Here is a 15,507-nt window from a genome sequence, read left to right as displayed (position 1 = left end):
CTCACAACCTCTTATATGTAATTTTGTGTAACATTGAGGGTCTCCTACCATTTCCATATGCTTTCCCTTCTCTCTCCCTTTCTCTTCCCCCACTCGTCTCTGTTTAGTGTTAATCTTTTCCTCATGCTCTTCCTCCCTGTTCTGTTCTTAGTTGCTCTCTTTATATCAAAGAAGACATTTGGCATTTGTTTTTTAAGGATTGGCTAGCTTAGCTTAGCATAAGCTGTTCTAATGCCGTCCATTTCCCTGCAAATTCTATGATTTTTGTCATTTTTTAGTGCTGCGTAATACTCCATTGTGTACAGATGCCACATTTTTTTTATCCATTCATCTATTGAAGGGCATCTAGGTTGGATCCACATTCTAGCTATTGTGAATTGTGCCGCTGTGCTCATTGATTAGGCAATATCCCTATAGTACGCTCTTTTAAGATCTTCAGGGAATAGTCTGAGAAGGGCGATAGCTGGGTCAAATGGTGGATCCATTCCCAGCTTTCCCAGGAATCTCCATACTGCTTTCCAAATTGGCCTCACCAATTTGCAGTCCCACCAGCAGTGTACAAGTGTACCCTTTTCCCCACATCCTCGCCAACACTTATTGTTGTTTGACTTCATAATGGCTGCCAATCTTACTGGAGTGAGATGGTATCTTAGGGTGGTTTTGATTTGCATTTCTCTGACTGCTAGAGATGGAGAGCATTTTTTCATGTACTTGTTGATTGATTGTATGTCCTCCTCTGTGAAGTGTCTGTTCAGGTCCTTGGCCCATTTGTTGATTGGGTTATTTGTTATCTTATTATCTAATTTTTTGAGTTCTTTGTATACTCTGGATATTAGGGCTCTATCTGAAGTGTGAGGGGTAAAAATTTGTTCCCAGGATGTAGGCTCTCTACTTACCTCTCTTATTGTTTCTCTTGCTGAGAAAAAACTTTTTAGTTTAAGTAAGTCCCATTTGTTTATTCTTGTTATTAACTCTTGGGCTATGGGCGTCCTATTAAGGAATTTGGAGCCCGACCCCACAGTATGTAGATCGGAGCCAACTTTTTCTTCTATCAGACGCAGTGTCTCTGATTTGATATCTAGCTCCTTGATCCATTTTGAGTTAACTTTTGTGCATGGCGAGACAAAGGGATTCAGTTTCATTTTGTTGCATATGGATTTACAGTTTTCCCAGCACCATTTGTTGAAGATGCTATCCTTCCTCCATTGCATGCTTTTAGCCCCTTTATCAAATATAAGAAAGTTGTACTTTTGTGGATTGGTTTCTGTGTCCTTTATTCTGTACCATTGGTCCACCTGCCTGTTTTGGTACCAGTACCACGCTGTTTTTGTTACTATTGCTTTGTAGTACAGTTTGAACTCTGGTATCGCTATACCTCCAGATTCACACTTCCTGCTTAGCATTGCTTTTGCTATTCTGGGTCTTTTGTTTTTCCATATGAATTTCATGATTGCTTTATCTATTTCTACAAGAAATGCCGTTGGGACTTTGATTGGCATCACATTAAACCTATAGAGAACTTTTGGTAATATCGTCATTTTGATGATGTTAGTTCTGCCTATCCATGAACAGGGTACATTTTTCCATCTTCTAAGATCTTCTCTCTCTCTCTTTAGGGTTCTGTAGTTTTCATTGTATAAATCTTTCACCTCTTTTGTTAGGTTGATTCCCAAGTATCTTATTTTCTTTGAGGATATTGTGAATGGAGTGGTTTTCCTCATTTCCATTTCAGAAGTTTTGTTGCTGATATACAGGAATGCCTTTGATTTATGAGTGTTGGTTTTATATCCTGCCACTTTGCTGAATTCATTTATGAACTCTAGCAGTTTCTTTGTAGACCCTTTTGGGTCTGTTAAATATATTATCATGTCATCCGCAAATAGCAATAATTTAAGTTCTTCTTTTCCTATTTTTATGCCTTTAATTTCTTTTTTCTGTCTAATTGCTCTGGCTAGTATTTCAAGAACTAAATTGAATAGAAGTCGTGATAGAGGGCATCCCTGTCTTGTTCCAGATTTTAGAGGGAATGTCTTCAGTTTTTCTCCATTTAGGATGATGCTAGCCTAAGGTTTAGCATATATAGCTTTTACCAGGTTGAGGTAAGTTCCTGTTATCCCTAGTTTTTCTAGTGTTTTGAACATAAAGGGATGCTGTACTTTGTTGAATGCTTTTTCTGCATCTATCGAGATGATCATATGGTTCTTGTCTTAAGTCTACTGATGTGGTGGATTACATTTATTGATTTCCGTATATTGAACCAGCCTTGCATCCCAGGGACGAATCCTACTTGATCATGATGCACAATTTTTTTGATATGCTTTTGTATTCGATTCGCCAGGATTTTATTGAGAATTTTTGCATCCAAGTTCATTAGAGATATTGGTCTGTAGTTTTCTTTCTTTGATGTGTCTTTGTCTGGTTTTGGGATCAGGGTGATGTTGGCCTCATAGAATGAATTTGGAAGAACTCCTTCTTTTTCTACTTCTTGAAATAGCTTGAAAAGTATTGGTATTAGTTCTTCTTTGAAGGTTTTGTAGAACTCCGCTATATACCCATCCGGTCCAGGGCTTTTTTTGGTTGGTAGTCTTTTGATGGCTTCTTCTATTTCTTCCTTTGTTATTGGTCTGTTTAAATTGTGTGTGTCTTCCTGACTCCATCTGGGCAGATCGTATGACTTAAGAAATTTATCGATATCTTCATTATCTTCTATTTTGTTGGAATATAGGGTTTCAAAATACTTTCTAATTATCTTCTGTATTTCTGTAGTGTCTGTTGTGATATTGCCTTTTTCATCCCATATGTTAGTAATTTGAGTTCTCTCTCCTCTTCGTTAGCATGGCTAAGGGCCTGTCGATCTTATTTATTTTTTCAAAGAACCAACTTTTAGTTTTTTCAATTTTTTCAATGGTTTTTTTTTGTTTGTTTGTTTCAATTTCGTTGATTTCTGCTCTAATTTTAATTATTTCTTGTCTTCTACTACATTTGCTGTTGTTTTGCTCTTCCTTTTCTAGGTTTTTTAGGTGTAGTGTGAGTTCATTTATTTGTTGGTTTTTTCTTTTTTTGAGGAAAGAACTCCAAGAAATGAATTTTCCTCTTAGAACTGCTTTCATTGTGTCCCATAGATTCTGGTATGTTGTGTCTGTATTGTCAATTGTCTCTAAGAATTTTTTTATCTCCTCCTTTATGTCTTCTGTAACCCCTTGATCATTCAGTAACATATTGTTCATTTTCCATGTGATGTAGGATTTTTCCTTCCTTCTTTTATCATTGATTTCCAGTTTCATTCTATTATGATCAGATATGGTGCATGGTATTATCTCCACGCCTTTATATTTACTAAGAGTTGCCCTATGGCATAATATATGGTCTATCTTTGAGTAGGATCCATGTGCTGCTGAGAAGAACGTGTATCCACTTGATGATGGTTGATATATTCTATATATGTCGGTTAAGTCTAGGTTATTGATTGTGCTATTGAGTTCTATAGTTTCTTTATTCAGCTTTTGTCTAGAGGATCTGTCTAATGGCAAGAGCGGGGTGTTGAAGTCACCCATAATTATTGTGTTGTAGTCTATTTGACTCTTGAACTTGAGGAGAGTTTGTTTTATGAACGTTGCAGCACCATTGTTTGGTGCATACAAATTGATAATTGTTATGTCTTGTTGGTGGATGGTTCCTTTTAACAGTATATAGTGTCCTTCTTTATCCCTTTTGATTAACTTAGGTTTGAAGTTGATTTTATTCAATATGAGTATGGCCACTCCTGCTTGCTTCTGAGGACCATGTGAGTGGTATGATTTTTCCCAACCTTTTACCTTTAGCCTGTGTAAGTCTTTTCCTATCATATGAGTCTCCTGAAGGCAGCATATTGTTGGATTTGTTTTTTTGATCCAGTTTACTAGCCTATGTCTCTTGATTGGTGAGTTTAGGCCATTAACATTTAAGGTTACAATTGAAATATGATTTGTACTTCCAGTCATGTTTATTTATTTATTTATTTTATTAGTTTGGCTAGTTTTTACTTTTTGGTTATTTTCCTCCCCCTTTACTGAGATACCTCCCGCTGTTAGTTTTGGGCACTATTTTTCAATTCCTCTTCTTGTAGTATTTTGCTCAAAATGCTTTGCAGTGCTGGTTTTCTGGCTGCGAATTCTTTTAGCTTTTGTTTATCGTGGAAGATTTTAATTTCATTGTCAAATCTGAGGCTTAATTTTGCTGGATACAGTATTCTTGGTTGGAATCCATTATTTTTTAGCATTTGAAATACATTGTTCCAGGATCTTCTCGCTTTCAAAGTCTGTGATGAAAAATCAGTCATTAACCTAATTGGTTTACCCCTGAATATAATCTTCCTCCTTTTTCTCCTAGCTTTTAATATTCTCTCCTTGTTCTGTACGTTGGCTATCTTCATAATTATGTGTCTTGGAGTTGGTCTATTACGGTTTTGAATGTTTGGGGTCCTGTAGGCTTCCAGGATTTGGCAATCCATTCCATCTTTCATCTCTGGGAAGTTTTCTAGAATTATTTCATTTAATAGGTTGTCCATTCCTTTGGTTTGATTCTCTATGCCTTCTTCTATCCCGATGACTCTCAAATTTGTTTTTTTGACATCCCATATCTCTTGAATAGATTGCTCGTGGGATTTAAGCATCTTTTCTGTGTTGACTATATTCTTTTCAAGTTGATAAACTTTGTCTTCATTATTTGATGTTCTGGCTTCTACTTGATCTAGTCTATTTGTAATATTCTCGTTTGAGTTTTTAATTTGGTTTATAGTTTCCTGCATTTCTAGGATTACTGTTTGATTTTTTTTTTAAGATCTCTATCTCCTGGTAAAGCTCGTTCTTTGCCATTTGAATTTGTTTAATTCATTTTCAAAATATACTTTTATTGCTTGGACTTGCTGTCTCATGTCTTCTCTAATATTCCTTTCCATCTGACTTAGGTATGCCTTGAGTTCTTTCCCTATCCATGTTTCTGATGCTTCTAGGTCCTCCTGTAGATTTAAGTTGTCCTGCATTGTTTGTACTCCTTTTTTCCCCTTGTTTTTTTTCATGATGTTCACGTTACTTTCCAGCTCTATTTGATTGCTGTGTTTCTGCTCTCTTCTATAGATTTGTTTTGGTTTTGTATATCTCTGTTGTCTCTCCTTTGTGTTGGTAGACTATGCCTGCTAAAGTGGATTCTGCTGGGAAGGAATTCCCTCGGCCGAGCTCCAGTGAAGTTACCTCTCTGCTATGGCGGGCCCCAGGCTCCTTGTCGGGGTGTCCGAATGGGGGGGTGGGACTGGACTGTCTGTGGTTGGTTTCAGCTCCCGGTCTCTAGCCGCCCTGTTGCGCTGTCGGTTGCCAGCGGGCCTGCGGTCTCCAGCCGCCTAGTCGCGCGGGCAGTGGGCCGGCTGTCGCTGGGGGGGCAGGCGATCTCTAGCCGCCCAGTCGCGCGGGCAGCCAGTGGGCTATCGGTAGCCGGCAGGGGATGGGGCGGACTCCAGCCGCCCAGTCACACGGGCAGCGGGTGGGCTGTTGCCGGCGTGCGTGCAGTCTCCAGCCGCCCAGTTGCGAGGGCCTGGCCTCTAGTCCCCTGGTTTCTCCTGTTAGTCCTGGTTTCTCCTGCTAGACCAGATTTCCCCTGAGTGATGCCTCTCACAGTTCATACTGTACTCTGGGCCTGCCATTTGTTGGGTGTGGAGGGTGGTATTGGGATCCCCGGCACTCTGTTGTTTTGATTTTTTCCGCTTGCCCCTCCCCCAGCGCTGGCAAGACAGGTTTAGTTTTCGCCGCTGATGGGAGGGGGAGTTGAAGGTCAGGTGTCTCTAGCTTTCTTTATGCAGGCTCGCTATGATAATCCCTACCCCGGAAAGCCTAGGTGAGATTTTATGCGAATTCCCCGCTGTGTGGGAGATGAGCTGAGTAACACGCACCTGTTTTATTGTTGTAATCTGTCAGAGAGTGGAGGTGGTTACTTCAGCTCTCCAAGATGGTGGCCGCTGGTTTCCTTGGTGGAGTTTCCGTTGTGGGGGATAGAACTGTACCGCTTCCTTCCCCGTCTGAAATCCCTAACTCAGCCCGGGATTCAGTGAGGGCTCAGCCGGCAGGATTCCACAGAACCCGCAGCAACGTTTCTCTCTGCTTGCTGGCCGCTTCTCGGCGGCGCCCTGCTGTCTGTAGCCGCGGGGCGGGCACACAACTGTTTTATTGTTGCCAAGATCCATTCTTAAAGGAGGTGGAAGTCAGAGAGAGAAGACTCTGTGATCTCAAAGCCAGTGATCATAGTGTTAGTTATAGCATACCTCTTGGATTAATAAGAATCACACACATTCAAGTTCCTAATACACAGGTTACTTTGGCAGCAAAGATAGAATAATTTATTCTGAGAATAAGTCTAGAGTTAATTTCTTGTTGCTCTGCAAAGTCTGACTTTGCTCAGTTTACTATTGAAGTTAGGTGCTGCCAGTGCTTTTCATTCAGAGTGCAGACTCTTCTTTAGTCCCAGTATTAACTGCTATCCCAGTTTTCTAGAGCCCCAGATTTTCTACAGAAAGGCATCTAGGAAACCCCTTCCTTCACTCCCTCCTTTCACTGTATGTGATTAGCCTCCCAGAGAGCTATGGTCAAGACTGCATTTGCAGATTTGTCATTGTTAGGAGTAGCCCTGTCCCTGGAGGGTGAATTGAAGCTCATTCATCCAGAGAAGACTGTCAGTGACAGGCACTGCTTCCTCCTCCCAGGCTTCTGAAACAGGCAGTATACTCTTGTAGATCATTACTCCTTCAACAGTATATCAGAAACATTTTTTAGTAATGTTTTAAAATAAAGAACAGGTCTTCCATAACTTTTGTTTTGTTATGATTTGTTATCAGTAAAGAGAAGAGATGGTTTAAAGATTTTTAGCCATTTATTTCATCCTGAGCCATACAACACCCTCACGTGTCTGATTCGTGGTTGAGAATATGAATGCAGTCTTTTGCTTATTAATTTAAGTTTTTTTTCCCTTGAGTTTTAAGGATTCACAGAATTGAGAGAATATAAATTGTATCAATGACTAGAAAGTAGAAGGCAGGATCACAGTGAAGGAAGGTCCTAAAGTCTGCTGTCGTGCTGGCCTCCTGAAAGATGGGAATGGGCAGGGCTGCTGGGCATTCCTACACTCCCCTTACCAGGAAGCTTTGTTAATCTACAATTAATACTTCTGTGGTTGGCATCAGCCAACCTACCTTTCTTTTCTTTTTTCAGAATGCCTTCTTAAGGCAGTAAAGCAATAGAAGTTGTAGATTCTTCATGTATACATCTAATTTAAGATTTCTCCTTTCATGTAGAATCATAAAATATGCATTTTGGGGATAATTTTTTTAAGTCTTGAGTTTTACAACATAGAGCTTAGATCATATTTGGCAGTGATTTTTAAGCAAAGAAAAACCTACAATTATCTCTGTAGATTATTATCCTAAAGAGAAATCCCTCTTTGCTCAGGTCCAGTTGACAGCAGAAGGTAAAGTTGTAAGATTTGGGGAGTACAAATGTTACTTCTTTATCTGATTTTGAAGGCCCCATAATCATTAGAAATCTGACTTTCTAATTTCTTCACATTTTTATGCTTAAATTGCATGTTACTTCTTTTGTTTCTTCTTCTTATTAGGTATTTCAGGATTCTGATAGTTACCAGTCTTATAGAAAGCTGGTAATCCTTAACTGTAACACTGCAAACAGCAGCCATAAAAGTGTATAATTTTTCTTGTGTGTTTATGTACTTAAGTTGGGTGGAGAAGTGAAAAATCAAAGGTTATTGCCATTGCCCTTGTTTACTCTAGCATTTAGATTCTGGAAAGTGCCTCTGATATTCTACTGCCTACACCTTTATCATTCATAACTCAGTTTGCACCTGGAGTAAAGATGTGTCTCAGACTGTATATTCAGTTGGGCCCTGGCATTGCTAATGGAATTGGCAAGCCTATTCATTTAGAATTGTGGATGAGTGATCACTGCCTTAGCAGTCACAACAGAGCAACATTCTCAACACAGTCCGAGCTTTAGTAAAGCTAAACACAACTTGGAAAGATAATTTCTGGCTATATAAGCTAGATCATTGAGATAATTTGGTAGAAAGGTAAAGATTTTCATTAAGCACTTGTCATCCAGGAAGGGGTCCAGCTGTTAATGTTTTTGAGAACCCAGTTGAAGGACAGTTTTGTGCTTATCTGGAATATTCTATGTTCCCTTGGGCCCATCTTGATGTCTTCACAACATTTTAAAATTTGAATAAAAAGACTTTTGTTCAAATAAAAACTATCTTGGCTTAAAGTCAGCACTTATATATACACCTATCAAATGAGAATGGTAGTTTAGAATTTTGATTTGCTTCCTTCAAAAACAGTTGCAAAATTCATCTTTACTTGTGTATACCAGTATTTCCTTCCTAATGCCCTTGATTCCTCATTTTTTTCCCACATTATTGACTATAGCAGAGAGCCACTTTCTGAAGTTACTGTTCAGGCAGGTTAAACAAGCCCCTTTAAAACCTGTAAATTATTTGCTCTGGGATCTTTCAAAGTTTGGCCACCAACTCATGATGTGATATCTGTTTTGAGTGTATATAGTTGCTTAGTACAGAATCTTCAAATATGTTCTCAAAAGCACATAATCTGTGAGAAGTAAAGCCTCATTGATACTCTTGTCATCTCTTTTGGGAAATTTGGGAGTAGGGATAGGTGTATGCCTATTTTCTTTAGAAGTCAAAAGAGAAAAATCCTCAGAGATCTTTGTGTGTTTTCCCCCCTTTCAGGTTGCCAACTTGGCCTGTTCCATCTCAAATAATGAAGAAGGAGTAAAGCTTGTTCGAATGTCTGCAAGCCAGTTAGAAGCCCTCTGTCCTCAGGTAAAGTACAGCTGGAAATGTTTATGATGTCACCAAATTGGATTTTATTAGAATGGAAATGAAGTTTAAGGTCTTTCTTTTTCTTTTCCTTCTCCTTCTCTTCCCCTTTTTCTTTCTTTTTACCCTCACTCCTAGAATTTTAAATAGAAGTCTTGGAGTTGAGTCACTGGCATAAATGCTATATAGATTGGAGACGTTTGTGTTTAAGTGTTTCCTCTTGGCATTACTACCTCCTTGCCCTACATTAAAAATGCATAGTCTTGTTGGACTCACATGCTTATCTAGTACATGCAAAGAAGGCCCCGGCATTGAGTGGTGGAAAATACACACACCTACATAAGTAAATATATGCATAGTGTCCTCAATTTCTGGAGAGTGATTACACTGCTCAGTTGATACCCTTTTCAGCAGGAATGGGGGGTGGGGGCACCTGCAACATCCAACTGGAACCATAATGGTTCCTCTTATCCTTAAGTGGTAACAGTTGTTCACCTGCATTCAATATCTATTGGAGGAAATCACATTGGAAAGCTTGTCTTCTTGCACTAAATGTCTTAAAGCAGCCTATGATACAATTTAATTCAGCTAGCCTCTAAAATAAAAGATCAAGAACTTTTCTACATTCATAAGGGCATATTGGAAGACAGGTAATTAGACTAGGTTAAGCATGTGGCACTTTAGAAAGACTGAAGAACATAGAACATTGAATGCTTTGTGTGTTTATGTGTTACTGGGCATTGAACCCAGGGGTGCTCTACTACTCAGCTTTCTCCCACAACCCTATTTTTCATTTTGAGAGTCTTGATAGGTTTCCAAGGCTAGCTTTGAGCCTTGAATCCTTCTGCCTCAGCCTTCTGAGTTGTTGAGATTATAGGTGAGCTCCACCAGGCATGGCACAAATGTTTTATTAAGTACCCAGTGTGTTGCCTGTTTCCCATGATAGAGCTCACCTTGTCTGTGTGATTCCTGACATTCAGATTTCTAAGCAGTATAAGTGTGTTTCAGTGGAAGTGGTTGCCTTCCCTTTTTCTCAAGTAGAGAATGTTCATGGCACACTCTGAGGATTTACATTAACCTCTCACTGCATGTCCTGCCAGCTGGCAGTGACCATTAACAAATGGGAATAAGCAGAGGAACTGGAGTAATAAGACAGTGATCATAGAAATGACACTATTACTTTGACTTTTTCCTATAAATAAATATTTGCTTGAACCCAAGATGGTTAGTTTTCCAATAATTTTTTTTTTTTTTTTTGTCTTAGTGTGATGTCTGGCTTTCCATAGCCTTAATCCAATCATGAAATATGCCAGTGATTGATACTGTACAGATAATAAGTGCAGTGGTGTTAATCACCACCAAGTTGTATGAAATAAATTTAGATTGGATTTCTAAAGATTGGGCATTCTTTCTTCAAATTTGCCATTTTACCCTATCAACATTTTGTTTTTAATATCTTTGGGTTCTCCGTTTGGTTTTGAAATGCGTGAAAAGTGACAATGCTTCCACATATCTGCAGAAACAGATGGTAACATAACGCTGATCACACCTACCAAGTGTATTTATATAAATGATCTTAAAGTTTAGGGGAAAAAAATCACATGAAGTGTTTAGTATATCCTAATGAAAATGCTAGTGTCCATAAACCGTGTGTGACTAGCCCATGTGCCGTTTTTACTTTGTTGCCAGAAAGCCTCATTTCTCCCTCTTTTTGCAGTTTTCATGTCTCCTACTAAACCAGGCATCAGGAGGAATGGGCTTTACACTGTGTCCAGACAACACTTGGTATTGGGTATATGATCTGGATAAAAAGATGTTCTCCAGATGTGATTGTTTTCCAGATTCTCACTAGGCCTGTTCCTGCCCTTGCTCACAAACTGCCATGCACTTAGGGCTGAGGCAGGTTCAGTAAGGACAAATACAATGGGTGTTCACAGTTTTGGTAATGGCAAACTGAACAGGATGGGTCATTTGATTTTCAGTGAGGAAGCTGTGACTCTAGCCCATTATTGACAGATCCTTTCATTATTCTGAAAGATCTGTCAGCAATTCAAATTATTAGTCTCAGTATTGAACAATTGATAGCCTAAAACTTTGAAACTCTTTGAGGGTAGTAAGTCTTAATCTTCTGTGAGCTACACCTGACCTAGCCTTACCCATGGATTTATGCTTCAAGGAGGTGTTTGAGTAATTGTTTCATACCTTCCCTTCAATCCTACATTTAGAGTCCAGGCATGAGGAGATGGGGAGAATAACCAGACTAAGTAAATGTAGTTCTCTTGCTTCTCCATGTTTGAGTCCACTTGAAGTTGAATGCTGAAGAATTTTAAAGTGAAACTCATTTAGCATGGTTAAATGCAGAAAACCATGAGTTTTATTTTGCACATGTTCAATTTGAAATATCTATGCTATATAGGCAGAGATATTAGGATATACTTGGGATATGAATTGGGAATTGCAATGATTGGTCTAAGTGGAAGATATGGGAATACTTGGCATATGGGTGGTATTTAAAATCATGAGACTAGATAAAATTGCTTAAGATGGGAGGAGTGTAGAAAAAAGAGAAAAGCCAGTCCAGGAACTCCAACACTACCTATTGAAAGAAGTCAAGATAACAAGGGAGACATAGAAGAAATAGAAGTAATACATATTTTATTTAGAAACTATCAAGTTATAAAATAAAGAATACCGGGCTGGGGATGTGGCTCAAGTGGTAGCGCGCTTGCCTGGCATGCGTGCGGCCCGGGTTCGATCCTCAGCACCACATACCAACAAAGATGTTGTGTCCGCCGAGAACTAAAAAATAAATATTAAAAATTCTCTCTCTCTCTCTCTCTCTCTCTCTCTCTCTCTCTCTCTCTCTCTCTCTCCTCTCCCTCTCTCTCTCTCCTCTCTCACTCTCTCTTTAAAAAAATAAAATAAAAATAAAGAATACCTCTAATCTCTCTACTCTGAAGGCAAACAAGGAATGGAAGAGAAATTCCTCAGCCTGGTAAAGGATATCTATGAAAAATTGGTAGATTTTGATCTACAACTTCAAATTTAATAGTCTAAGACTGGATACTTGGGCTGGGGTTGTGGCTCAGTGGTAGAGCGCTTGCCTTGCACATGTGAGGCCCTGGGTTTGATCCTTGGCACCACATAAATAAATAAAGATATTGTGTTCACCCACAACTAAAAAATATTTAAAAAAATACTGGGTGCTTAACTTTATGATCAGAAAAAAAGACAAGGATATTCACTTGTCAGTTGTAAAACATTGTACTGGAAGTTCTACCAGTAGCTGTGTTTTGAAAATTGACACCAATACAGACATTTGTGCCTAGTTTTATACTCTTTGCAAATTTGTATTTCTTTCCCTCAGACCCCCAGATGTTTCCTAGTCATTACTACTTCACATTAGAATGCAGTCCATGTCTCTCCTTGTTTTTCTACTGGTATTTTGGTGTTCTTCGTACTGACTTATCTGTATATTTAATCTGACATATATGTTTAAATGCATAAGTCAATCAGAATTATAAATTGACGGATCCCGTTGTAACTTAGAAATAGAGAATTTCCTAAAGACAAATATTTGTTTAAATATTAATAAATAAATTCATATAGTTTTGTTGTTTTTAGGTTTAATTCATTATCTGGAAATAATCTTAGCACATAAAAGAAATAAGCAATGATGAACTTAGTGCATATGATATATATGTGTATGTGATTCAGCACTTAAATGAAGTAGGTAATAAAGTATTAAGTGAAGACATAATTTTATTTTTCTCTAAAAAATAAAAGATCATATGTAAAAATAATGCACTGTTCCCCACTGATTTATGATGTCACTTTTATCATACATAAACTTTGCCAATGATAGTGTCTGTTTTTTTTATACTATTCTGATCACTTTAGTTTTATAATGCTTTGAACTCTCTTTTCATTACTGTTGCTTTCTGTCTGCAAGATTTTCTTGGCTGTTGTCAGCCATTTATTTTCATATTAATTTGTGGATAAATATGTCAGTCTTCCTATCCCTGAATGAGTTTCCATTTATTTTAGTTTGTTTAATGTACCTTAGAAAAGTTGATCTACTTGGTTTTTACTTTGTCATGCTGGTTTCTTGATAGATTGAATTCCATGTATTTCGTTATTAATTGCTTTTGTGGAGATCTGACACTCCTCATTTTATATTTTGTTATTTTTTGATAATGTAGAAAGGCTGTTGATTTTTAAGATATCCATACTGTCTCTAGCAATTCTAAGAGTTTTTTTTTTTTCAATTGATACACTTCAGTTTGCTACATAAAGGTAAAATCTGTGTTGAACAGTAATTTTCTCACCTCCTATTTCTAATAGCTTTTTCTGGCATTTCCATTTCTCATTTATTGACTAGAAAGTCCATTTACTTATTATTTAACTAATGGTGACAGCAGGTATTCTTATTAATACCATTTTGATTTTTAAGGTAATTGGTGCTTGAGTTTTATGACCATATCATGTTGGACAATTACTTAAAATAGTATGTTAATGAAATATCTTTCTATTCCTAATAGAAAGGAGTAATTTTTACCAAACATCTTTAATAAGCAGTTTTATAATCAAAAGGAGAATGATAACTTCAGATGAGGTGGATCCCCAGTGTACAGTATATACAGTAGAAGATATATCTCTTTATATTTAAAACATAATTCTCTGCCCATGTAGGAAACATTTTCTTCAGCTAAATACTTGTATGACGTATAGCTCAACTCAGATACATTGACATGTTAGTGAAATAATGAGTTAATGAAAACAGTAGTCCATAGTGAAAAAAGAAGGGTAAGAAGGAGAAGCTAGAAAGAATAAGCCTTAGAATGATGAAAATGTGGGAGGCCACAGCATAATATGGGCAAAGGCAGGCTATCTCTTCCTCCAAATTATTGTCCGAACCCAGACACTTTTGAAAGGGGTGGGTCATTAGTAAGTAATAAGCTCAAATGGCTTCATTCCAAGTGTTTAGAGGGAAGAAGAGTAGTGCACCAGTCTAATGGGTCTGATTCTTCTTTAGTCTGTTATCATCTACAGCTTTTATGAGCCAAGTTAATAGCATGGTTCTTAAATGCCCCTGCAATAAATTGGAACTTCTATATATGATCTGAGGTGATATGCTTCCTGTAGCACCTTAAAAGCCATCCCAAACTCTGTTCTCAGGTTTGCATGCCTGTTGCCTGTGGCTTTCTGCCTTATTCAGATCCCTATTTCATTCCTTTCTACCAGTTTCCTCTTGTCTATGCTTTCTTTCTAAGTTGCATTACTTTAAACACATTTATTTCCATTAATCCATAAGTATTCTTGTACCTAGAAGTCCTATTATTCTCAATTCATTTTGATACTGCTCTCATTGTTTAATTATTCAATATATGAAAGAATATGAATAGACATGCCCCAAAGAGTATATACAAATGGTTAATAAGCACATGAAAAAAAAAATCTAACACCATTAGTCATCAAGGAAATGCAAGTGAGGTAATTTTATATCCACTTTATAATTAACTTTATAATTAGGGGTGGGGTGGTAAAGATATGGGGCATCAGAACCATCATCCTGGTGGGAAAATAAAGTGGTACAGCCATTTTGGAAAACAGTAAGGCAGTTCCTCAAAAGGTTAAAGGTAAACTTAACCATATGATCCAGCAATTCTGTTCCATCCCCAGAGAAATGAAAACTGACACACATATATGAATGTTCATGAAGTATTATTCATTTGATGAATGGATAAATAAATGTGACATATCCATATCATAGAATATTACTTTTCAGAAAAGGATTGAAGTACTGACAACATGCTAAAACATGAATAAGCTTTCAAAACATTTTGTTAAAGAAACTAATTATAGAAGTCCACATATTATGTAATTCTGTTTATATGAAATGTCCAGAGTAGGCAAATCCATAGAGACAAGAGAGGAGGTTAGTGATTGCCAGAAGATGGCAGAAAGTAGTATGAAGGGAAATAGGGAATTACTGCAAATGTATATACAGGTTCTTTTTGGAGTGATAAAAATGTTCTAAAATTGAATGTGGTGAGTGTTGCATAACTGACTATACTAAAAAATCATTGAATTTTATATTCCTTAAGTGGGCAAACCATGATTCATGAATTATATCTCAATAAAACATTGGATATGTTCACCCATGTGTGCACTGTGCAGTGCTGTGGATTGAACCCAGCACCTTGTATATGCTAGGCACATGTTCTGCTGAGCTATCTTCTCTGTCCTAAAGAATTTTTTTAACTTAGCAGATTATATACTTTCCTATGTAATTTTTGTTGTTGTTATGTCTTTTTTTTCTTTTTGTACTGGAGATTGAATCCAGGGGCACTTTACCATGGAGCTATATCCCCAGTTCTTCTTATTTTTTAATTTGAGACAGAGTCTTGCTAAATTGCTGAGTCTGGCCTCATCTTGCAATCCTCCTGCATCAGCTTCCCAGGTGTTGGCATTATAGGACTGCACCATTGTGTCCGGCTCCTGGGTAGTTGTTAAATATGCCTTTGTTAAAGACAAGCAGAGGAAAATGGAAATTGAATATATTTTTATGAACTATACTTTGATAGTGCATCTACAACGTGAAATGTTAGATTTTCATAACAAGATTATTAACTGGTG

At 37.6% G+C, this 15,507-nt stretch overlaps 1 protein-coding gene across 3 annotated transcripts in view; it reads left to right on the top strand.

Annotated features, from left to right (window-relative positions):
* The window catches only part of CTNNA1 (catenin alpha 1), a 175,488-nt gene that overhangs the window by 135,634 nt on the left and 24,347 nt on the right, over positions 1–15,507 (top strand). For all 3 annotated transcript variants that reach the window (XM_081309444.1, XM_081309445.1, XM_081309446.1), the window contains one exon: positions 8,779–8,871. In XM_081309444.1, the coding sequence (XP_081165570.1) occupies positions 8,779–8,871 (93 nt within the window). The remainder of the gene's footprint in view (positions 1–8,778; positions 8,872–15,507) is intronic.

This window comes from Spermophilus citellus (genome assembly GCF_964194105.1).
Source record: "Spermophilus citellus genome assembly, chromosome: 1".
Taxonomy (NCBI): Eukaryota; Metazoa; Chordata; class Mammalia; order Rodentia; family Sciuridae; genus Spermophilus; species Spermophilus citellus.
Note: the sequence above shows the minus strand (reverse complement) of the source record. Positions and strands in the feature narration are given on the sequence as shown.